Source organism: Lotus japonicus, chromosome 6 (assembly GCF_012489685.1).
Source record: "Lotus japonicus ecotype B-129 chromosome 6, LjGifu_v1.2".
Taxonomy (NCBI): Eukaryota; Viridiplantae; Streptophyta; class Magnoliopsida; order Fabales; family Fabaceae; genus Lotus; species Lotus japonicus.
The window spans coordinates 52,746,427-52,771,037 of record NC_080046.1 but is presented as its reverse complement, the minus strand read 5'-3'; the positions used below and the strand labels follow the sequence as shown (position 1 = coordinate 52,771,037).

Genomic DNA, 24,611 nt, shown 5'->3' with positions numbered 1-24,611 from the left:
AGAATTCTAATTGAACTACAAAATCCTATGAAGATATAAATCATAATAGTTTAATGGTTGTGCACTGTCAGTATAAAATATGTTTGCAATGAGGTACAATAATTGAATGTCACGTATTCAAAAGCATTAATGCTCTTTTTTATTTTAATTAAATTTAAAGATTATTTTCTTATTTGACGACCGATCATTATGTCTGTGTAAAAAATGTTTACACACGGTGCATTATCATTAAATTCAAATCGTAAACAACAAAATACTAAGTAAAATAGAAGATAAAATAATTGCAATTACTTTACTTGCATGCACAAGAGAACCACGCCCACAACACAAATCGTCACAGTGGAACAACTACAAGTATAACATTCACATTTTAGTGAGATTAATTGTCTCAATAGTTTTTTTCACATACTAATCTCGAAACTAAAATATTGCTTAAGATTTTGTTTTAGGAGATGGAAATTTTTAAGGGGAAATGAAAGGCACAGAAAATGGGTAAAAGAGTAAGCCATTCCCTAATTAAGAGTTTCAAATTCCTAAGAATCCTCGAATTTGATGGAACTAAAAGATATAACTAAAATATGAAATATGAATTTAGAGAGTTTTTAGAAATACCTCAATCTCTTCTTCCTTCTTAAAATCTCCAAAATAAGGAGAGTTTTTAGAAATACCCCTCCACTCTTTTTCCTTTCCTCCAAGCTTCAAGTCACAAATAAATTATAAACATCCACAAGATCAACCAACTAAATTTTGGTTGTGGCTCAACTCTTTTTATCCATTGGCTAAATAAAAGAAAAAGCTTGCTCTAACTTTTAAGAGATTGAGCCAAAAAAAAAATCCAAAAACATATTCTTTCTAGACAAATCAAGTTTTATAATCTAGGGATTGAGATCTACTTTCACATATTGACCCAAAAAAAAAATCTACTTTCACATATGTATATATATATTTTTTTAATATAAAACTTTCATATTTATTTACTCTATTTATTTATTTTGGATACATATATTATATCATATATATATATCCTTTTTCTAAAAAACCAAAAATAGGTGGACAGTGCAGAAAAATCAATCAAATACCCTTCTTCAAACCAAACTTGTCAAGCTCAAAGGCTTTCAGGTCAAACTGGGAGTGAGAGTGCAGCAAAGCTTTGTACTTTTTCACACTGCCACTCTCACTCTCACCCTCTTAACCCAAACAGAGAACAAAGAACCAATCTTTCTTTCACCAAACTCGCCGATCGGAAAAAGGTTCAACCTAACTCCATTAAATTGCGCTTTTCAATCAACCCTTTTTCGAAAATTGAGTGTTATCATCAATTTCTCTATAAAGTTCTTTTCTTTTTTCAATTTCAATCATGGGATTTTAAGAATTGGAACTGATAATGCATGTAGAGGTCACCAATTTTGCAAAGAATTGTTTTTTAGATTGTGGGGTTGGTTGGTGTACTATTGAATTTGAAGGTTGCTTTGGATAACAGTTGGCTGCTTTTTCAGGTGCTGCACAAGAATTGGCTCAATGTCTTGGGCTTCCCCTGATGATGTCTTACTCTCCACCTCTCTTGCTACATACCTTGACAGTAATCTCTCTCTCTCTCTCTCTCTTTCTGCTTTTTTTTTTATGTATTTGTTGTTCAATTAATATCATATGTGATGTTTTCTTATGAGAGTAACATGGTCTTGAATTTTAGTGGCTGTAAGTTTTTGTTGGATGAAGAGAAGTTGAGTAAAGGATTGTTTTCAACAAAGAGGAAAATAAAATACTTTATGCATGAGAGCTAATAATAGACATTATATATCAGGAAAGGATGATGAGCTAAGCTAAGTGGCATAGGGGGGGTTGCACAGGTTGTGAGGATTTGGGTCAATAAGGGTAACAGTCCTTGATTCTGTAGGAATTTCCTAGATGTAAACATTTGGCATGCTGAAAGTATTAAGTGTTTTCATCTTTGGGGGAGATGGTATGTCTAGGGAGAATAATATCACTTATGCAAAGCTTAATGGATGTTAGTCTTTGATTGAAGTACTAGATTCTATGAATAGTGCTTTAGATCACTGCATCTGGGGTTTAAGTATTTGGCTTTGACCTTGCTACAGTCGTGCGAGAGTGTTGGAATTCAGTCACTGTCCTTTTCTCTGTTCTATAGTTTTCATGCACCTTATCCGGCATTTTTGCTGTGACATGATTTGTTCTTATATATTTAATTTCAGTTAAAGTAGAGATTCAAATAATTGGACTGAATGATGAGATATGACAACATATAGTAAAGGTTTTATTCTGAATTATATATGTTTTTCACAGAAAAACTTCTTGTCCTGTTGCGAGATGGTCGAAAACTTTTGGGGTTATTACGCTCCTTTGATCAATTTGGTAATTATCTATCTTACATATATTCTACTTTATGAAGTCCCTGTTATTCTTATAATTATCATCCGCTGTATCTAATACTAACTAGTAATATGATTCAATTACCATGTACAGCTAACGTTGTTCTTGAAGGTGCATGTGAAAGAGTAATTGTCGGCGATCTTTACTGTGATGTCCCTTTAGGTCTTTATGTGATTCGTGGGGAAAATGTTGTCTTAATCGGAGAGCTGGTATGATGTGTTGTTGATCATTTCATATAATTTGACTCGAATTAGTTGCTTTCGAGTCTTAATAATTTTGCAATCTTTCTATCAATGAAATAGGACTCGGGAAAGGAGGAGCTTCCGCAGCATATGACTTGTGTGTCAGAGGTGGATATAAGAAAGGTTAGTCCATCAACCAGTTGATGATTAGGCAATTGGAATATTTATTTCTCCTATTTAGTATAATAATTATAAGGGCCCGTGTATCAGTTAATTATTGCATGCAAATGGCTGTTTGGCATATCAAGACGTCTTGATGTGTCATGTAGCAATGTTTCAAATACTCAAACCGGTTATTGAACTAGTGTTTTCACTAGTTCTGGATTCACTAGTGCAATGATAGGTATCGGGTTAATTAGGAAGGTTAGTGGATTGTTAGTGAGTTAGAGGGTTAGTTAGAGGATTAATGAGGCATGTTGCCTATAAATAAGAGGCAGTTAGAGTGCGTTTGGCTATCATTTATTTCATTTGGGAATTGGGATTAGGAAGAGGGTTGGGACTCTCCTGTATTTCTATGTAATTCCCTAATTGGGAAATAGGGATTTGTGTGAATAATATCAGGGTTCTATCATGCAACTGTGGTTGATCCTAGTCAAAATAAGGGTAATTAAATATATATTTAATATTATATAATAAAATATTAACTAATAAAGTAGCATAAAATTATACGAAATAAAGTTAGGTGAAATTAAAATTAGAATAAAATGACAACTATATATGCCTTGCAAATTAAAGATTGATAATGGGAAGCTAAATATAAAATTCCATTTATGGTCCTTAGTAGCTTGATTTTGAGCCTATTTTTGGCTATATAAATAGAAACAACCAATTAAAACCGCTGGTTCTGGACCAGTTCTCCATGGGTTCTATGGTCAACCAGTTTTTTTGGGTAGAATAGAGTAGACCAGATGTCTTATTGGTTCATTGGTTTTTGGATGATCTGGTTGGTTTGGTCTGGCTTTTTAACCAATGCCTTATAGTATGGCTTGCTGATGATGTGTTGGAAGCTTTTTTTTTTTCTCTCCTTGCATTGAGGGACATGGCTAATTGACCCAAGTAATGATCACTTTGGCTTGTCTTGGAGATTATTGGCCACTCTGGGCACCTTCTTTTTCCAGTGGGAAATTGCCAAGTGAACTTGTTTATGTTATGTGCCAGTTGCTGGTAGCTCAGGGTAGATATTCTCCCCAACTTTTATTTCTAGTTTCTAAGTCTTTGGTAAAGTGTATCTAATACATCTTTCAAATCCACGAGTTGCACTTTCACAGGTTCCTCAGTTGTCATAAGAGTACCATAAACATTATTAGCTGAGGCCACCTGGTTTTCCTTCTTCAAACTACAGTCCTGTGTATTCCCAGGATTCTCTGTAGGAAATTAAGTTTCTAAGTTCAAAATGTTGAGGATCAACGTCACCCCTTGAAAATTGAAATTAAATGCATCTGCTAAATCTTTGTCAATCTTATTTATCTTAGCAGAATTATAAATAGCAGTATCTACCGTTGGCTTAAAAGCAAAATTTGCTGCTAACAATTTCCGAATATGACCATCAGCTATGCTATGAGCATATGACCTTTCTCTGTTAGTTGCTTCCAAAAAATCTTCACTCAAGATGGCTCTTATTAATTGTGTAACCATTAATGGCTCTGAATGAGCTTTATATACCACAACCTCCATTCCCAATTTGAAAACATATGCATACTCTTATCATTATATACTAGAAACCATCTAACAATAGAAAGGTGGAAAACAAGTAAACATGACCTCCCTAACATCATTATAAAATGGAAGGTCTATAAGATTTTTGCTTTTACGGTTTACATTGTATTCAACTACCACTCTTACCCAACACAAACCTTGCCAGTGTCTTTAGTTACCAGGTTTGCTCAATCCTACGAACTGCAAAACCAATTCCCGAGTGGAGCTTGTGTAAAGTTTTTCTGATTTAATGAAGTGATGGACCACATCGCTGTACTCCATAGCACATACCAGAGAGTATTATGAACCTGTTAACTATGGTGCAGTTTTAGTGTGTTTCAAAAATTATTATTTTAATTTGATAAACTTTTTCCAAATAAAACATTATTTGGGTCAAAAGAGATGCAATGTGATGTAGGAGTATTCCCTCCTGTTTCCTTAGCTTTCTTTTGGTTTGCTGTCCATGTTTTTTGAGGCTGTTTCATGTCTAAAGATGCACTGTGATGTAGGAGTATTCCCTCCTGTTTCCTATTATTTTCCAAGAGAAGCCTGGAAGCTATTTAATGTTCTATTTAACAATATCACCTATAGGGTAGAAATGTAAGCTGCTATACATGATTGAGAATTCCTGCTAACAATTTGTTTTTACTAGAAACGTGAATCTGATTTTTGCTCTTTTCTTTGATTGACTATCCGCCTTAAATTCTTGCCCCACCCCTTCTCCAACCCAAAATATAGTCACATCACCAATCCCCAACCAAAAGAAATAGGGACCCTGTGCTCCTATTTGGCAAATAATATGATGACAAGTTTGTTCATGATTGTTCTATGTTGCTCACTAATCAATTTTATTTCATTTGCTTCACTCTTCAGGCTCAAAAAGCAGAACGTGATGCTTCTGATCTAAAGGGCACCATGAGGAAAAGGATGGAGTTCCTTGATTTTGATTAAAACCTCCCACCATCTTAATAATCAAGTTGGTCCCATCTGCAAATTTTAATGCAGCTGTGATTCGAGTTGGATAGTGGATGGAAGAATAGTATTGTAGATGCCTTCTGTGGAAACTAGCTAGATATGAAACAGATTACTTGAAAGCTCATATCTTTTTGTAGCAGAGGTCAAAAATGAATTTGGCTTTTTTTGGCTTCTGTATTCTAGAGAGCAAGCAACAGCTGTTATCCTGCCCCATTTGCTTCATGTGGATTTTGTGCTGATGCATTTGGGGCAGGTTATTCAGCTCTTAAATTATAGTTTGGTTTTTGAAAACCAGATGTAGTGAAGATGATTTCGATGTTTGTGCTCATTTTCAATGGCTTTTTCAGAATATTGTTTTTGGTTTTAGTTTGTGCTTTCTGCCATGATCATTGGCTTTTACTTGTATGCAGGGTTTATCTATCATAATACTTGTATAATTTTTCATACACAAGCGCTTGATCCTGGAAATCTAGAGCTTGCATTCACTAGATTGAGTGGCTATTTAATGCCAAAACAAATTATATTAAAAGAACCTTAAATTTTAGTATTTCATAAATCAAACTTGTATTGCCTAATATAATAAGTTTACATAAGAACATATGAATGGATAGTGAGTAGAAACAGAAGCATTATCCTATTTTGATATACAAAGAGGAAAACTAAAAAATAAAATAAAAAGTCTTTACAAATTTAAGGGATGCTGTCCAAAAATGTTATATTTATGAGAATTGCAGATACTTTCCTAGTGTCAATATGTTGAGACTTAGCTTGCACTTTGATATTATGCTATCTTTCAATAGGACAAACATGAGAAACGTTCCAAGCTTCAGACCTCTTGAAAGTAAACATGGTTTGAGTTTAATAATTTTAGGGCTGAGATAAAGATATGTCAACACTTCACCTGTGGTCCTTCCAAGCCATTGTTTCATCAGGTTTATTATCACCTTTCTTATAAACTGAATTGCTTTGTGAAGCTATCCAATCTTTCTTCCTATCCATCTTTCCCCCCCTTCCTACATTCATTTCATCCCTGTGTGTTACTCTTGTACAAATCACTGCTTAATCATTCATGAAATTGGCACTTTGTAATATTTCCAAGGCCTGCAATTCTCACCTACTGAAGAAACTTTTAACTAAGCTATTGACATAACCTTCAAACCTGTACCTCCTCTATCCTTCTAATAGCTTCCTTCATGTGCAGTCTTCGGTCAGGGTTGCCTTCCGTGCAAGCAGCCCCAATTTGGAGAAGCTGCAGCATCTGGTTGAGCGATTTTGTTTCACTTTGTAGCTCAGGATCAATCAATTCTCCTTCTCTTCTCTCAGAGATCGCAGTGAAAACCCACTGCACAACATCAGTCCCACCCATGCCATTGCTGTGATATTGACAAGGGAATTTTCCGGTAACGACTTCAAGAATGATGATTCCGAAGCAGTAAACATCAGTCTTCTGTGAAACTTTCTGGCCGTGCACGTAATCTGGGGTCTTGTAGGCAAACATTGACTGCACTGCAATGTTGGGGTTGATTAGTGGTTGAAAAGCATAGTCACTCAAGAGAGGCTCGTAATCATCAGTTAGCAGAACATTGTTAGATTTAAGGTTCCCATGGGGAAGGTCGTAGGTAGAATACTCAGTGTAAAGGAAGCCCAATCCCCTTGCTATCCCCTTAACAATCTTCAAACGGGTAGGCCAATTCAGACCAGCATGGATTATTCCTCTATCACCTGACAAAAAATAATCACACATTCATTCTCAACACACATTGCACATATATTGCATTGCATTACAAGAAAACAATAATAACAAAGGGAGGAAGAATCTGAAAGGGACCAAAATGGAATTATATTCATGCCGATTTTTATGATTCCAGAACTGCTAAAGGTGTTTATATAATTGGTTCTTGACACACTCCAATGGAAATGGAAAGATGTGTCATGAACCAATTATTGAACGAGGATCAAGCTCAAGCGTAGAGGCACCGATTATATGTCAATGTTTGGAAATTTTTCATTCAAAAATCAAAATCAATTATGAGAAGAAACTTTTGTGAACAACTTTTGTGTTTTAGAATTGATTATAAAGAAAGATAAGTCAATCCAAACATATTATATATCATAAACTAACTATTCCAAAAGCTTAAACCGTTAGATAAAAGCATCCAAAATCACTTCTCCTTCAAACATAAAAAGCTAAGTGGCATCCAAACACATTTTGTTGTTATGAAACCTAGTTTGAGATTAAACTTGCATTGCAAAATAACTATATCATGAAATAATAGTTTTATGTGAAGACAATCAAATCAATCCTTCTTCAAATTTATTTAAACACAGATTTAGAGTCCATTAAAATAACCGTTAAAAAGTATGAAAAACTGAAAAATAGCATATTCTGATGCACTTTACATTTTACATTGAAGTAACAAGTTGTTAACAAAAACTATCTACGTATTATTTTCTTGTTTTCATAGTTTCTAACCGGTATGCAACCTTTTATCATATGAAACCAGGTTTGAGTTTAAGCAAAGTTGATAAGAATCTGTTACCATGCAAGACATATAACAAGCTTCCTTTGGGCATGTACTCAGTGACAAAGAGCTTCTCCTCTTTCCTATAATGGTAAGCCAATGGAGTCAAGATGTTAGGATGTTTGATCCTCCCAAACTGTCTCATCTCAGCATCAAACACATCTCTACCAATCTTATTCATGTCCCTCATCCTCTTCACCACCACACTCAACCCATTCGCCATGGCGGCCTTATACGCCGACCCCAAACCACCGTTCCCCAGAACCTCCGCCGCCGCCTTCATCAAATCCTGCATTCCAAACGCCACCCCTTGTCCCTCATTCACCATCACAAGATCCCCCACAGCTCCCCCTTTCGTCCCTCCTCCTCCCTTCTTACCATGCGAAGAAGATGACGACTCCTTCCTCCCCGCCGGCCCCGACGTCGACGACATGGACCGAGAGGCGGATAAGCTTCTATTAACAACACCGCCGCTGCTGCTACCGCCCCTGAAGCTGCTACTGCTCTTGAAGCTGGGTACATGCACTTGCACCAGCTCGTCCATGCTGCTACTACTGTTCCTGCTCACCACGCTGAAATCATCATCGTGCCGCCGTCTGGACTTCACGAACAGGAATATCACCGCCGCGATAACCGCCAGAAGGAGGATCACAATCACCTTCGCCGCCCAGCTTGACCCGTAACCGCCGTCGCCGCCTCCGACTCCAGAGCCTGTCGGAATGGAGTAATAAGAAGACGAATCGTCACCGCCGCCGGAACATGGCTTATCCAACGGCTTCCCACAGAGACCTTCGTTGCCGGAGAACGACACCACGCCGTATTTCGACAAGCTTTCCGGGATGGGACCTTCGAGCTGGTTGTGCGACACGTCGAATGATCGGAAGTCTTGTTTCAGGTTAGGGAGTCGGCCGGTGAACTGGTTTCCTTCGAGGTGAAGCTCTTTGAGGAGGTCGGGTTCGGTTAAGGAGACGGGGATTTCGCCGGAGAATTTGTTGCCGGAGAGCCAGAGTTTCTTGAGGGAGGATAACGTGGAGAAGAAGTTTTGTGGGATGGGGCCGGAGAAGTGGTTCTGGGTGAGGAGGAGGGATTTGATGGGTCCGAGCTTGTTGAAGCTTGGGATTGTGCCGGAGAAGGAGTTGTTGACGAAGCTGAGAGTTCGGAGGCCGTGAATCTCGGCGAGAGCTTCGACGTCGATTGTGCCGGAGAGGTTGAGGTCGGAGAGGTGGAGGCCGGTGACGATGTTGTTGAAGCAGATTACGCCGGTCCAGGTGCCGGAGCATGGGGACACGTTGGGGATCCATGAGGCTAAGGACTTGTCGGCGTTGGTGAAGGATTGTTTGAGCTTGAGGAGGGATTGAGTCTCTGAGGCTGAGGAGAGGGAGAGGGAGATGAAGAGGAAGAGGAAGAGACAGAGGAGGAGGTGGTGGGTGTGGTGGTTGTTGTGGTGGTGGAAGGTGCGAACAGCGGCCATTGCTTGGTGGCACGACCGGTGAGAATGGTGGACCGCTGCTCGGAGAGGTTAAGGTGGTGGTGTTTTTTTTTGAGGTTGTTTGGTTGTTGATGTTGTTGTTGTTGTTGTTGGTTTTGGGTGGTCAGAGAGAGGTGTGTCATGATGTTCTTTGAGGTTTGTGCTTGAGCTTGTTGGGGAGGAGGGACTTGGAGAGAGAGGGGATTGGTGATGATGGTGTTTTGCCAGAAATACCATGAGCTTCTAAGAATAGAACTTTTCTTCATCTCTGGTTTGTTCCGATAACTTTGGAGCTGATATAGGACAGGGGATCCAGTTGATGCAACCTTGCTTTGCGTTGACCAAATCAACCACCAAATCCAATGGTTGTCTCCTTCCAAACATATATCATCTATGCCTTTTTTTAACAAGTTGAACGAAGAGAAAACACTTCCCTTCCCGACTATTAGTGGTATGCTGAGGAGATTGACAGAAGCTCACCCTTGGATAAAAGTTCTAGAGGATCTCTATAAGGGTTGCTCCCAACTTAGATTCTTCTTTAAATGCAAAAACAGAGCATTGTGTACGTTATAACTACAAAGCTTTTCTTTACATTTTTTGGGATTGGAAAATCTAATGCCAAATGATCCATATAACATGATGAAATTTTCCTGATTACAATTTACAAGAAAAGAAAGTAAGAAACACAATATTGTCTCCATTTTGTTTGAAAGAATCAAAACCTTGGGTGGGTTGTGTCATCTGTAAACCTCAGATTAGGAAACAACATTAGATGTTTAAAGTAAATAGTGGATCTTGCTGCTGGCTCCGCACTATGCATGTTCTTTATGCAGGAGTAGTATCATTTCTCCAAACCAAAGCACTACCTCGAAGTGAAAGCCTGCACATGAGAAAAAAACTTTTGTCACTACCATCCTCATCATCCAAGTAACTTGTCTAATGTCATGTTTCGATACACGGTGGAAAACCACAGTAAACTAAACAACCGCAAAAGCTAAGAAAAGTTGCTTTTGTTCATGATTTTTCACCGTGTACCTAAACGTGCACTAAGTGAACATTGTTGTGTGTTCACTGTGTTGTACCCGTTGCTATATGAAACAGCACAAATAGCTAGTAGGATGAAGCAATGTGGTGTCTTAAATTGAGTGCTAGCTAGTAGAATGAAGTAACAAAACATTACCGAAAAAATGTTGCAGTGACCAGGATCTGCAAGGTGTGCCATCAAGTTTTCAATGGGGCCTTGTCCAGTATAAATAGCTTGGAACCAGAAGCCAACAAAAGCAAGCATTGCAAGTCTACCATTCTTGATCTCCTTGGTCCTCAACACCATCACTGGCTCTGGTGACCCTCTTCCCCACATCATGGGGTCAAACCACAACCCACCTGGGTAACCAACATCAGGCTTTGGGTTGGGCCTATTTGGGAGCTTGGGCTCAATGTCAACACTCCCTGGGTTAACCAAATCAGCCCATCTTCTACCCTCCACCCAGCCCATTAAGGCTAACTGCACAATGAACAAGGTTGTTGGATCTGCAAAGTACTCTTGAGTACCAGCTTCATACCAGGAATAATTCTCAACATATCCCATTTTTTCAAGCAGTTCTGGAATGAGAATCCCAGACACTCCAAGCATTGCCCATCTTGCATGCATTAGCTCTGCCTGAGCAAGCCATTTAAGCAACTCTGGGTCAGACCCTGAGGAAAAACAACAGCTTGTTTGTGAACTACAACACAATGAACTGAACCATTTTGAAGTGCATAGTAAAAGTAACACATACCTAATCCAATAGGGTCAAAACCAAAATCACCAGGAAGACTGCAATAGGAAGAAAACTAAACAATTATGCCAAAGTGTTTGATGATAAGCTCTTGCAATTGGTTGCAACCAAAGGCCAGTGCCTGGGGGTATATTCAATTTCTTGATTCTTAAAACAATAGATTTACCATGAAGGAATGTATAAGCATGATTTTCAGTAAGCAAATAAACAGAACTAGACTTTTATTTAAAAAAACTTCAAACTACATGTATCCTCGGGGCAATCATGTTTGAGTTCGATGGACCATTATGGACAGCAAAACTCTTTCTACCACCCGAGACATTTGTTTAAGTTTGAACGTGCTTGGTGGTAAACATAAAACTAGTTGAAACTTGAACATTATGATTTGACAAATGTCAAGAAAACTTAAAACTGATTACCTGCCATCAAGCCACTCAGGAGGAGAACTACCAGGGAACCACAATGGCCTATCTGGAGGAAGTGGCTCACATACATCTGAGACTCCTTTTTTAGCATTTGTATGGATTCTTCTGGGCAACCATGTAGCTGTTCTTTCAGGGAAAACCTTGTGACGTTTTTCTCTGCATCCAAACACAAAATATTCATTTTAAGATTCACCAGATGAATGAGCATAATTTAATTAGTGTTAATGGTTGAGCCAAAAGAGAACACAACGTGTTTGGAAAAGTTGACAATGCAGTGGAGGAAATGGATAAAGCCATGAATCAGAGAAAGGGCAGAAACTGTTAGTTGGAAAGGAGGAGCATATTCTGAGGCTGTATCACTTTATCTGTTATATCTGGATGATGGATAACTTGTGATATTCATGTTCTGCTAACAAAAATGTAAGGGCCAATAGTATTTGAATTTGACATGTTTGGATATGCCAGCTTCAGAGCATAGGATCAATTTTTATTTGTTTTGAACCAAAAAAACTAGATTTGGGCTGGGATAACACTAACAGAACTAAGCCCAAAAAAATTCATCCAAAAGCCCAGTGTGAAGTTCATTATGTTTGGTTGGGATATGTTCTGTCCTTCTCCAAAATGAAATCAAGCTAAGGATATTTGGTGAACAAACTCAATAGCTGTGATTGTAATTAGAAAACTGATATTTTAGTCAAGATAAAGGGACTAAAAATTGTTGGTACATGCTGCTGAGGTGCAAATGGTTGCCTTAACGAGATTAGGATTAGGGGACCAATGGAAATGTGTTAGTTGAAAATTTTGAGAGGGATTAATTGTACCTGTGTATTGAAAAGAACCACCCACCAAGTCACCCACTTCATAATCCATTTTATGCTGAGAGATGACACTTCATTTGCAGTTGGTAAGTCAACCTCTAATGAATGGATTATGTCATGTGATGAAAATATGGTAGGGGGGGGGGGGGGGATAGAACAGTGGGGTTTTGAGGGGGAAATGAGAGAAAATAGGTACCTGCAGTTCAGTTATAATTGTTTGATTGAAAATTCAAGTATTAAGATTTTAATAACTTTGTTATTTATATATTTTATATGTACTCCTTTTTTTTAAAGCATTTACTCCTTAATTTCAAGGGAGTTTTAATATTTTCTAAGAAACTTTTTAAAATAGTTTAACTCAATAGCAAATTATCCAAGAGAATTAGAGAATTCAATATCAAGGGCAAAAAAGTAGTCAACACTTTTTTCTTGAAGGAGCAAAATTGACACATTCAAAAGAAGTAGTCCACCTATAATATGTTATTAATTAACAAATATCTTATACAACATTTTACCGATGATTATATGTATTCAGTTAAGCAACATTAACCTATCAACAATATTACTCCCTCCGGTCCTATTTATAAGCAACAAAAAAAAATTCACATAGTTTAAGAAATGTAGTAAAACTAGATAAAATGTATTAAATTTGTCTTGAATCAAAATAAACTTCCAAAATTACCCTTTGTTATTCGTGTTGGAAAGTGGGAAAGAGAGAGAATAATTAATGAGACGCATTCTACAAGTTAGAATTAATAAGGGCATCATTGGAAAAAAATAATTAATATAGCTCAAACTTTCATTTGGTTCTTATAAAAAAGACCAAGATTTTTCTTCTCTTTCATGCTTATAAATAGGACCGGAGGGAGTAATATCAAGGGATGGTTCCAATGATTACATCGCACAAAGCTTATATTTGACTTTCAAAATAAATAAAACATATTTCACTTCTATATAAACAAGATATACATGAATTTGGTGAACTAACCTTAAGGACAAGCTTTGTATGTTGTTTAGATAAACTCTCTCCTATCTCAAACTCCACAAAATAAATTTAGAGGTGTTGAATCTGTATTTGATTAAAAGAACAAAAGAAGATTTTATTCATTAAATTAAATAAAAGATAAAAACTATAGTATATAGTTCATAAATATATATCATCATATATTAGATTTGTTATTTATAGCTCGACAAGAACATGATTTGGAATCTGAACAACATGCGACGTGCGCCATTGTTAACTTCCAATTGCTGCAACCAAAACTCTGAACCTCTTTCTCAGTTCCCATCAACTTCACCTTCCTCTGCTTCACTTTCAATTCACTCAATCGCCAACAACACACTCCTAAACCCACGTTATCATTGGCTGAATCAAGCTCCACTCTGTTGTGATTCCGTTTTTGAAGAATAATGGTAGAGAATCCAGGGCCACTGGCTCGGTTTCAAGCACCCTTTACTTCTCACAGGACCCTTTTTGCGTTTCTGTGTGTTGCTACGTTTGCTTCTGTTTTTCTGTGGCAGGGGAATGAGATTAATGGGTTTTTGGTGTTGGGTGGTGTCGTTTCGGGGTGGACGCCGCCGTTGCTGCGGCCGGTGGCGTTCAATTTGACGGATTTTGGTGGGGTTGGTGATGGGGTTACTTTGAATACTGTGGCCTTTGAGAGGGCTGTTTCTGCTATTTCCAAGTTGAGGGAGAAGGGTGGTGGCCAGTTGAATGTGCCACCTGGTCTTTGGCTTACTGCACCATTTAATCTCACCAGTCATATGACTCTTTTTCTAGCTCAAGATGCTGTCATTCTTGGAATTCAGGTTGGTTTTTCCTCATTCTGTTACTTATTTATGTTGTGTTTGTAAACATTTAGGATGAGTTTGGGTGAATAGCTTGTTTAATTGGGCTTATGTCAATAAGGCATAAGTGTTTATTTATAAGCTGATTTGAGAAAACTTATGGAAATAATCTGGAAATAGCTTATATGTAAGCATAAGCTCTTATTCGTAAGCTAAATTGAACAATTTATAAAAATAAGCTGGAAACAACTTATAGATATGTCATAAGCTGAAGATAAGCTCAAAAAGGCTCTTCCCATGGATTACATGATACCATCATTTCTGTCTTATAAGAAGTTCAAAGATAGAAATTTTACTTCCTAGTCTTTTTTCAATGGATTGAACTCGATTCAATAATAATAATGATAACGGTTATGAGGACTCAGGTCTTAGGGTACACTTGTACTCATTAGATTATGCTTTCTGCTGGATTTTATCATTGATCTCTTTGGTCCTGTATTTCTACTCGAAATCTATCTATCTTGATTTAATTGTAACTAATACTCTCATTATTAAAACTTGTATTTTCTATCTTATGTGATGACTGACAGGATGAAAAGTATTGGCCATTGATGCCTGCATTGCCTTCATATGGGTATGGTAGGGAGCACCCTGGGCCTCGATATGGCAGTTTGATTCACGGTCAAAATCTTAGAGATGTTGTGATAACAGGTGAGGATTTTTCTTCCTTTTTCAGGACAAAGGTCTTTACTTAGTAAGTATCAAATTGTGTCAATGTTTGCTTTTGTTAGTCTTTATCTATTGATATAATCTGATTGCTATTTTAAGGAAAATCAACAGATTGTCTCTTTATTCCTTGATTTTAGAGTCTCAAAAACAAAATAGTGTTATCCAATGTTCTCTTTTAGTTGAGATACACAAATATTTTAAAGACTAAAGCTAGTGGAAACTGGAGAACAATATTTTATAACTTCTGCTTTTGGACAATAGATTCTCCCTCATATATGAATCCTCTTACCTACGAGTAGGTGTTCATTCATTAATGCAAACATTAGCCTACTTCAAGGGTGATATGCTTGAAAAGTATATTTTGTTGGTTAAATTTTCAACTTCGTGTATTTGATTGAATCAATAGTGTTTTGATACCAAATGGGAAACTGATAGAATCAGATTCAGGGCACCTATTAAGTAGTTATATCAGAGAAGGAATAAGATAGTTGTTGGTAATGGGCCTCAGCCCATTAACTGAGGGTTTGAGATTTGTATCACAATTGTAAAGGTAGTTAGTAGTTTTAATTCTGTTAGAAGTTAGTTAAATGATATTCCTATTAGAGGAATCAATAATAGAAGTTCTTCTTCTATCTTTCTCTCTGCATCTGAACTAGTTCTATCCGAAACCAGATTCTTTTGTATTTATTAACTGCCTTATGTACTTCCACCTTACACCTCATTATAGCGAAAAACTTGAGATAACATCAATATTTGTTTATTTTCATCAATAATCTTGAATCTAGCTTTGACTTTTTAGCCAATACTCCAAATTTCATATATTTATTTGCCTCGAGTATGTGAGTATTTCACGTTAGATGAACTAAATAGAGTAGCACAGTGAACTTGTAAGCATGGTGAACTAATTAGGAATGATCCATGATCAGGAATTCAGGATATACAAATTAAGCTACCACAGTACTGGTCTCTTTTACTTTTGTTTGTGCAATAATCTCTGAGTGTCTCTGATTCTGTATATTGTCATAATTGACAGGGCATAACGGTACCATAAATGGACAGGGACAATCATGGTGGACAAAATATCGCGAGAAGCTTCTGAACCACACAAGAGGGCCACTTGTTCAAATCATGTGGTCTAGTGACATTGTGATCGCAAATATTACTTTGCGTGACTCTCCTTTTTGGACACTTCATCCATATGACTGCAAGAATGTTACAATAAAAAATGTCACCATATTGGCTCCTGTATATCATGCTCCAAATACTGATGGCATAGATCCTGGCAAGTATCCTCTGCATAGTACTGTGATTTATTTCATATCTTAATATATGTATGATCTGCTGGTTGCTGAAAGTTACTAAATGATCATGATGGCAAAGAGTGTTCTTGATGGCTTCTAAGAGAACAGTGGGTGAATTTTTATTAAGGTAGAAATGGGCTTAGTGATTTATTTTTTTTCCATAAGCTTGGGTGAGGTCTCAGATGATTGGGAAATGTATCCTGAAGTTTTTTGGAATTGAGGTAGCTGGTTTCCTACATGTGACATGTGTTTGCTTGTTTGTGCACGAATGAGATATTCTTACTGTCATCCGTGTCACTCTCTGTTTATTGGTTATATCTTGTCCAACACATGTTCTTTGTTATCATGTTAAAATGTTATCTGGAACACTAGATAAAATCTGAGAGAATCCCTGTTTGATTGTTTTTTAATAAGATGTTCATCAGTGCTAGTTTTTTGTATGGGGAATTTTAACAATTCACAGTTTCTATGATATGAACAGATTCTTGTGAAGATATGTTGATAGAGGACTGTTACATAAGTGTGGGGGATGATGCAATTGCAATAAAAAGTGGGTGGGATCAGTATGGAATTGCTTATGGAAAGCCTTCCAAGAATATAATAATCCGAAACCTTGTGGTTCGCTCTAATGTCAGGTAAAGTGAATTCCTATCTCAAGCCACTCATTCTTATTATCTTCCTTTTTGGCATCTTATTGTTCTTTGATCATGTGTGGGCACCGGCTGAAGCCGTGTATTGCTGCCTCTTCATGTGTTCGTCAGAAAATCTATTTAGTGACTATGAAACATATCATATGTTGGGCATTGGATTTTCTGAATCTGCATACTGTTATGAATCATGGGCATACATGCATTGTTCTGTCCATCACCATAATTTCTCATAGTTCTCTATTCAGTTCCTTTGTAAATAATATAACTTGATATTTCCTTTATGTGAAATGCAACAGTGCTGGCATCTCAATAGGCAGTGAGATGTCTGGTGGGGTATCCAATGTCACAGTGGAGAACGTTCTTGTATGGGAATCTCGGCGTGCCATAAGGATCAAGACTGCACCTGGAAGAGGTGGATATGTGCGACAAATAACTTACCGGAATCTAACGTTCAACAACGTCCGTGTTGGAATTGTTATCAAGACAAATTACAATGAACACCCTGATGCTGGATATGATCCCCTGGCATTTCCAGTACTTAGTGACATAAGTTTCATCAATGTGCGTGGCCAGGGAGTTCGCGTGCCGGTACGTATTGAAGGTAGTAAAGAAATTTCAGTTAGAAATGTGACTTTCCAGGACATGAATGTTGGCATAACCTACAAGAAGAAGCATATCTTCCAGTGTGCCTTTGTCGAAGGTCGGGTAATAGGTACTATCTTTCCTGCTCCCTGTGGGAACTTTGATCAATACAATGAACAAGGGGAGCTGGTTAAGCATGCTGTGTCACAGAATGTAACAGATATAGATTATGAAATTTGAGGTATCAGATTTCCAAAGTCTAGACCCTGTTCCATTTATCAGGCCTCAATTTATGTCTGATTTTATGGATAACTAGTTTTGTGGAGGGGTTGGATCAGTCAAGTCATGCCTTTTTTCTTTTTGGGTAATTTCATTCCCTTGGTCCATTTTTAGCTTTCTTAGGTGATGAGTTTGTATATAGGAAAAATGTTCAGAGATGCTTATATAAATGTTACAAGATTACACGAATGCATTAGCCGCATGCTCATTTATCATTTGATTTGTTGCGACAGTATGTCTATATTTGTATACACAATAGAAAACCACACTGAAGCCAAAATCATGTTGTACAGACACAAAAGTTAATGGAAGTTACTTTTATCCACTATGGTTTTTCACCATGTAACCAAACATGCACTATATTGAGTCGCTGGATTTAGTCATTTTCTGTTATTTTTTCTGCTGAGGAAGAGAACTTTGTCCACTATGGTTTTTCACCGTGTAACCAAACATGCACTATATTGAGTTGCTGGATTTAGTCATTTTCGGTTGAGAACTCTGTATTCTGTAATAATATCAGCTTAAAAGGAAACTGATTTATTTTATAATCTAAAGTTTCTAAGACACCAGTTAATTTATCTAAATATTGCCAGACAAAAATAATCCAATAGCTTAAGCATACAGGTTTAGCGACTGCTCTCAGCCATGCATATTTATGTACAACAACTTGGTTTTATACTTCATTTATACACAGCTGCATTTTTTATTGAGATAGTTTACTTCATATACTAAGTATAATAAAATAGTTAAATGTAGTGTTATTTGAAATGTATAGAAAAATAAATCGCCTCAAAAGCTTAAACTGTATCGTTTCACATAGGGCTGCATATGGGTTGGGTTGGATGGATTTTCAGGCTAATCAAGATCCAAACCGATCATAATTGTTTGGGTTGGGTTAGGTTGGATTTTGTGAATTGTCACCTACGAATCCGAACCAACCCAATCCAACAATCTTCGGGTTGGTTTGGATGGATTGATTGGATCGCTATATTAAAATAAAAATAAATCTGAAATATTAAAAAATATTAAAAAAACAAGTAATTCAAGTCTTTAACATGCGATTACATCATAAGTTAATAACTACCGTCTACACACATCTATACAACAACACAAAACTAAATAAGTACTTCTAGGTTTTAAATATGACAAGTAATTACAAACAAATTAGTCTCCAAGTCTCCATAAATTACGTACCCTATTAGTAGGTTAGGTAAAAATTAAAATTATTAAAAATATATATTAAATAATATATTATTATTACATGGATGGATTTCGGGTTGGGTTAGATGGATTATTATGGAATCCGATATCCGATCTAAAGATGATTGGATCGTAATAAAATCCATTCGGTGGACCCGTTGGCCCAATCCAACCCGCATTTTTACCATTGGATCGGATAAGGTTGGATGGATTTATTGGGTTGACCCCGCCCATGTGCACCCCTAGTTTCACACTTTCACTCAAGAGCATGGGAAGCAAAATTTTGTTATGTAAACTCAAACGTGGATCAATGTTGATTTTAATGGTTCCTTAAAAAAAATTGAGTTTAATGGAATTCTTTTATATTTTTTGTCAAATGGAAATTCATACAATTTTTTTTGGTCAAAAAATGGAAATTCATACATACTTAGAGCTTCTTTTTTATTTTGGTCAACCTGTTCCTCTTTTTGTTGGCTGCAGGGTTATCATTGGGCTAACCAACCATCACCACACACTAGTTTTGGGCCAACCCATTACCGGATGTGCACTGTCACTGCCAGTGTAAAACAATTTTACACTGACAACCAATTATAACATGTCACGTAAGTGGAATAATAACTTTAACCTTAAACTTTAATTAAAACAAGAATATATTTGTTGATGTGGCGAAATTCAATTGGGTGCACACTAACGGTGCACTCATTAAATTCTTATTTTTTTACCTCTAAAAGATAAATTACATCCTCCAATAATTGATTCATATGCATTATCCCTCAACTATAATGTCTTTCAACTCTTACCAATTGAGCTATTTTTTTAGGCTTAATTGCACTTTTGGTCCCTCCACTTTGGCCTTCCGGCGAAAATCGTCCCCAAACTTCAAAATTAGCAAAGAAAACGACCCTGAAGTTTACACCCGGTTGCAAAATTGGTTTTCCGTTAAATTTCGTCTAAAATCTAATTGAAAATGATGACATTGCATTTTTAAATTAATTTTAACTGAAAATTTTTTTTTTAATTAAATAACATTTAGTCAGTTGCATTTTTAGTCTCACACTCTATAACCACCACTCCTCAACCATCAACACAAATTATGGATGTCGAAATTGAACTCGAGCAGGTTGTTGGAGAGAAAAATAGAAGTGGAAGTTTCAATCATCTCCTCCATCACCTTCTTGTTTTAGGTGCCGGAACCTTGCAATTATGGTGGAACCGCTTCAGATCACTCAAACCCTCACCACAAACCTCATTCTCTGCCTTTTGCCACGGAGCCACCATACCTGGCCAGCAACCACCACAAACGATCCAAGCCCAGAAATACCGGCCTCCACGATCCAAGCCCCAAAACACCGTTGTTTCACCGACAACAACCACAGAAACAACACAAACAAAACCCTCAAAACTCAATCCAAACTCAAGATGAAGAAGATGAACATGTGAGAGGGAGGAGAGCTGAAGAAGAAATTATAACTGAATCGATTCTTTAAACTATAAAGGCATTTATTCCCAGTTTATTCCAATGTCTTTTGGTTGAAGGAAGTCAATAAATATACATAAGAGATATATTACATTACACAGGTTGCTCTGTCTTCCCAATCACAATATAAACATGATACACAATGTATTTTGGTCAAGTGAGTTGCACTTTCACCGCTTGACTTGGTTGAGCCGTGGCTAAAAATGTGCGAGAATATAATGACAAATCTGTTCGGTGATACTGGGCTAGGTCCGTGTGGACCAGCTTCTCCTCACTTGGCGTGAAACCTTCAATCGGTATCCACAATTTTTGCCATTATTTTGACTTGGTTGAGCACTTCTCCGGGTTGAGCCTGCGGATTTTGCCGAAGCTGGCCTCTAACAAGTCCTGATGATGATTCACCCCTAACACAGACTTCACAATCATGTCGTCCACATAAACCTACATGTTCTTCCCAATCTGATTGGTGAAGACTCTATCCATTAGTCTCTGATAGGTTGCCCCGCATTCTTCAGCCCGAACGACATTGTGCGGTAGCAGTAGTTCACTCTGGCGGTCATAAACGTTGTCTTGTCCTTATCTGTCGGATGCATGCAAATTTGGTGGTAGCCTGAGTAGGCATCCATTAAACTAAGCAACTCGTTGCATGACGTGCCATCAACTAACTTGTCGATGCTTGGCAGTGGATAAGAATCCTTCGGACATGCCTTGATCAAATCAGTGTAGTTCACACACATTCACCACTTGCTATTTGCCTTCTTCACCATCACCACATTCGCCAGCCACGTGGGATACATTTCCCTAATAAATTGTCGTCAATAGTTGGTCCACCTCATGTTGTGCCACCTTATCTTCTCTTCGCCCATCCGACGACGAAGTTGTGAGACCAGTTTGACCCCTGGGTTCAGCGCCAACTTATGGCAAACCCAGTTGGGGTCTATCCCCGACATGTCCTTACAACTTCAAGTGAAAAGGTCTAGATTCTCGCCTAGCAGCCTTCCCAAACGCGCCTCCTGCTCCTTAGTGAGTCTAGTTCCAATTTTCAAAACTCGCCAAACTTCAACACCTTGGTTTCCTGCAACAACACTTTTGAGTTTATTCCATTTGACTCAACTTAATCCAATTTCGACTCTGCAAGTTTAAGTTTCAAACTCTAAATTAAGAAGTGACAGAACTCACCAAGATATCGCATTATGAATCCAGTCAAATTCACCGCATGAGAGACAAATGAAATATAAGATAAGTAATGTCATAAAAAAAATAAGAAAGAGATAGAAAGATAAATGAATGAAAATGATGTGTGAATAAATCATAACTTTTATATTCCCTTAGTATAATTTTGAAATCCAATTTAAATATATTTTAAGACATATATAATAGCAAAATAAAACCCACACTAAACTATTCAAATATTTTATCAAACTTTTAATTAAGTATATTTACAATTATTGTGTTCATATAAAAAAATATTTAATAATATACAATTGATTTTTATACTACATAAAAAATTATCTTATCTCAAGAATATATATATATATATAGAGGAGATAAATAATATATTAAAGGGTATTTTTTTTTTGTTATTTAAATATTTCCAAAACTGAAACATAAATGATATATGGATGCTTTTACACGAACTAAGAAAATTATTGAGGATAACTGTAAATTTTGCAATATGGCATCTAATTATAATTATATTGAATTTAATTTATATAAATTGACAATGTAAAAAAATTTATATAGACATCTAATCATATTTTGTTAGGTTGGCCGTAATCCCTCCATGTAAAAAAAAATATTGCTTATATTTTTATTTAATTTTCATGATGTGCTAAAATACTAAAATAGTGAATCATCATAGAATATTTGTGTAAATAAACACACAAAATTTTTTAGGTCTAAAGGAGCATGCATCTAGAGTGACAATGAATATTTACACGTATCAGCCCAAAGAAATTAAAACAAAACAAAAAGTCATGAATATAACGTGGATGAGTAAATTAAAGATGAAGCAAACACTATACGCAATTACGCAGTAGTTTACTTTGTCCTAATCAGGGATAAAATAACAATCAAAGATAAAGGTTAGATCAGCTAGTGTGAAAGCATCTAGTGTGTGAAGATAAAAAGATAGTGATGAAAGTGTATCTTATAAATTAGAAAGAAAAACAATTCATTTGTAAAAATTTATCATGTTAAGAAACAAATAATAAGTAAATGAAACATGTACAGAAAAATTGAATGAAATAAATGGACGAGGAATTAGAAATGACAAGGAAAGTGCTCGTTCTCAATACTGACTCAGTCGACCTCTCAGCTCGCCCGTGAACTCCATGAATAAATATTACTCCTCTGTCCTCCATTATATTATTTGCATACAAAATTCAACGCATCACCCCGCATATCACATGCTCCCACTAACCCTACTCCATAAACTACAAATTAAATAATTTCATTTTTGAATAGCTCCAATATTAAAGTGTGAATTAAATTATAGTCTTATACTACTAGAATATAGATGTAGCGTGCCTCTTAAATAAACAATAATACTATTTGGCTATTTGCTAAAAGTCTAAAATAATTAAAATAAAATTGTGCGCGTTGTGAAAAGAAAAGGCATTTGGTCCTGCTACGCGTTTTGGTGTGAATACTGAGGAAGTTTCCTTGTCTCCCCATGTTCCACACGGAGTTTCAACGTCAACTTTTCACTCAGTTTTATATCGACATCTTTCTTATATAGGTCTTAGTCTTAGCCATATCAAGATGATGCATGTTTTGCTTAATCAAACATGTCTAATTGTGCATGTGTATAAAAGACAAATGAAAGGCGATCAAAATCAACCCACTTGTATTAGTGTACGACTCTAGGACTCTTACATAATGTAATACTCACTCCATTGAAAATAAGATCTTTTGATTATACACTTATTTAATAGAATCAATGAAATTCTCCTCTCTCTATTAAATTTGAATTTTTTTTTTGGGTACATCAGATTATATTTGCACCCGCCAGGAATCGATCACTGGACCTCCCCTACCCAACCCATATGTCCCCCAACTCCTACCACATGAGCTATCATGCAGAGACTAATAAATTTGAATTTAAAAATATGTATATAGAATGTAAATTCTAATATGACATGCATATTGGGGAAAATAATTGGTGGAAGATCTTATCTCTTCCCCATTCTTGTTCACTCGAGTTTTTAAGGTTTTTCTCATGATAATCTTATTGGAACTAAGAGAGACTATCGTTTTAGTTATGCTTAGTATAGAATCCTCCATTACCGATATTTTTTTGAGAAACATAGGTTTATGGAAGATTGGTGATGGTTCTAGGGTTCGCTTTTAGACGGATATAATTGGCTTCTTTAAAAGCTTTTAACGTCAACCAGTCAATGACAATTTTAGTTAATAGGGTTCGCCTTGTTTCAGACCTGACCTCTTAAGCTTCTGGTGGCTGGGATGGGGTTCTAATTTTTTCAATACTAGTATGTTTAAACTCATTAGAAATTTAAAATTAAGCTGTCTATAATCTAATTACAAGGCCACTATTCTTGAAATATTTCAATACTGTAGAATAAAAAATTCTAAATTTCCTGTTTTTTCAGAATTAAATTTTAGTTTATTAAATATAATATTTTGTGAATAGGTATATTCTTAAAAGATTGGTTAACAATGTTTTTTCTTGTTATAGCCTGCAATTGCATCACGTATTTCTGGCACGCCGCATTCTTTTTTTATTGCATTGCATTGTCTGTTTCTTAAAAATCAAAAAAACATGTTAAAATAAATACATAAAAAATGAATATTTTTATTTTATTTTTTAAAAAATGGGACGGTTGATCTGCAACGTGTTAGTTTTCTATTGGTTGAGGAACGCATGCTTGTTTCTTGCTTTTTTTTTTTCCTACAATTAAATACTGCAATGCCAAGAGGCTGGTGAACGGTGACGGTGACGCCAAACGCCGTTATAACATGGCACGTCACGGCGTGAAGGACCACCGTCTTTGTGCATTTACCATACTATCCATTCTCAAATCTAAAATTACACTCTAGATTAGTTTTTACCGCCAACATCAACTACCCAAATCAAATGTCACTTATTTCTATCACCAAATTCGATCCATCATTAAAAAAGGTGCCCACTAGGGTGGTCAAGTTTAAAGTAGGTCCACCGGTGGACCAAAGGGTAATATAGACTTTTACTATTTTCTTTACCTTTACCTTTCTCTTCTCCTCTTTTCAATTTCAAAACCTTTACCGTTCCATGCTCCTCTTTTTAAATTGGAAT

The 24,611-nt window shown here is 36.5% G+C and overlaps 4 protein-coding genes across 4 annotated transcripts; 2 read left to right on the top strand and 2 right to left on the bottom strand.

Annotated features, from left to right (window-relative positions):
• Nucleotides 1–1,064: 1,064 nt before the first annotated feature.
• On the top strand, nucleotides 1,065–5,705 carry LOC130722580 (sm-like protein LSM1B). Its single transcript, XM_057573346.1, has 6 exons — nucleotides 1,065–1,250; nucleotides 1,497–1,579; nucleotides 2,302–2,370; nucleotides 2,482–2,597; nucleotides 2,691–2,753; nucleotides 5,199–5,705. The coding sequence occupies exons 2-6, from the start codon at nucleotides 1,519–1,521 to the stop codon at nucleotides 5,274–5,276; spliced, it is 387 nt and encodes a 128-aa protein (XP_057429329.1). The 5' UTR covers nucleotides 1,065–1,250; nucleotides 1,497–1,518; the 3' UTR covers nucleotides 5,277–5,705.
• Nucleotides 5,706–5,846: 141 nt separating this feature from the next.
• Nucleotides 5,847–9,623, bottom strand: LOC130722578 (pollen receptor-like kinase 3). Its single transcript, XM_057573344.1, has 2 exons — nucleotides 7,841–9,623; nucleotides 5,847–7,022 (listed from the first exon to the last, which is right to left on the bottom strand). The coding sequence occupies exons 1-2, from the start codon at nucleotides 9,291–9,293 to the stop codon at nucleotides 6,454–6,456; spliced, it is 2,022 nt and encodes a 673-aa protein (XP_057429327.1). The 5' UTR covers nucleotides 9,294–9,623; the 3' UTR covers nucleotides 5,847–6,453.
• Nucleotides 9,624–9,927: 304 nt separating this feature from the next.
• Nucleotides 9,928–11,903, bottom strand: LOC130722579 (photosystem I chlorophyll a/b-binding protein 6, chloroplastic). The gene is made up of 5 exons (XM_057573345.1): nucleotides 11,744–11,903; nucleotides 11,488–11,649; nucleotides 11,069–11,106; nucleotides 10,471–10,985; nucleotides 9,928–10,170 (listed from the first exon to the last, which is right to left on the bottom strand). The coding sequence occupies exons 1-5, from the start codon at nucleotides 11,788–11,790 to the stop codon at nucleotides 10,153–10,155; spliced, it is 780 nt and encodes a 259-aa protein (XP_057429328.1). The 5' UTR covers nucleotides 11,791–11,903; the 3' UTR covers nucleotides 9,928–10,152.
• Nucleotides 11,904–13,495: 1,592 nt separating this feature from the next.
• Nucleotides 13,496–17,875, top strand: LOC130724228 (probable polygalacturonase). The gene is made up of 5 exons (XM_057575415.1): nucleotides 13,496–14,120; nucleotides 14,690–14,810; nucleotides 15,862–16,110; nucleotides 16,611–16,764; nucleotides 17,076–17,875. The coding sequence occupies exons 1-5, from the start codon at nucleotides 13,722–13,724 to the stop codon at nucleotides 17,599–17,601; spliced, it is 1,449 nt and encodes a 482-aa protein (XP_057431398.1). The 5' UTR covers nucleotides 13,496–13,721; the 3' UTR covers nucleotides 17,602–17,875.
• Nucleotides 17,876–24,611: the final 6,736 nt, after the last annotated feature.

Excerpts from the sequence above, each read along its gene's own strand:
- LOC130722580 (XM_057573346.1), top strand. The coding sequence starts at position 1,519 with ATGTCTTGGGCTTCCCCTGATGATGTCTTACTCTCCACCTCTCTTGCT. Across the intron at positions 1,580-2,301 it reads TCTTGCTACATACCTTGACA|AAAAACTTCTTGTCCTGTTG; the intron begins GTAATCTCTCTC and ends TGTTTTTCACAG. Across the intron at positions 2,754-5,198 it reads CAGAGGTGGATATAAGAAAG|GCTCAAAAAGCAGAACGTGA; the intron begins GTTAGTCCATCA and ends TTCACTCTTCAG.
- LOC130722578 (XM_057573344.1), bottom strand. The coding sequence starts at position 9,293 with ATGGCCGCTGTTCGCACCTTCCACCACCACAACAACCACCACACCCAC. Across the intron at positions 7,023-7,840 it reads CTTGTTATATGTCTTGCATG|GTGATAGAGGAATAATCCAT; the intron begins GTAACAGATTCT and ends ATTTTTTGTCAG.
- LOC130722579 (XM_057573345.1), bottom strand. The coding sequence starts at position 11,790 with ATGGCTTTATCCATTTCCTCCACTGCATTGTCAACTTTTCCAAACAC. Across the intron at positions 11,650-11,743 it reads TTGTCAACTTTTCCAAACAC|AGAAAAACGTCACAAGGTTT; the intron begins GTTGTGTTCTCT and ends GTTTGGATGCAG. Across the intron at positions 11,107-11,487 it reads CCTGAGTGGCTTGATGGCAG|TCTTCCTGGTGATTTTGGTT; the intron begins GTAATCAGTTTT and ends TTCCTATTGCAG.
- LOC130724228 (XM_057575415.1), top strand. The coding sequence starts at position 13,722 with ATGGTAGAGAATCCAGGGCCACTGGCTCGGTTTCAAGCACCCTTTACT. Across the intron at positions 14,811-15,861 it reads TAGAGATGTTGTGATAACAG|GGCATAACGGTACCATAAAT; the intron begins GTGAGGATTTTT and ends CATAATTGACAG. Across the intron at positions 16,765-17,075 it reads GTGGTTCGCTCTAATGTCAG|TGCTGGCATCTCAATAGGCA; the intron begins GTAAAGTGAATT and ends GAAATGCAACAG.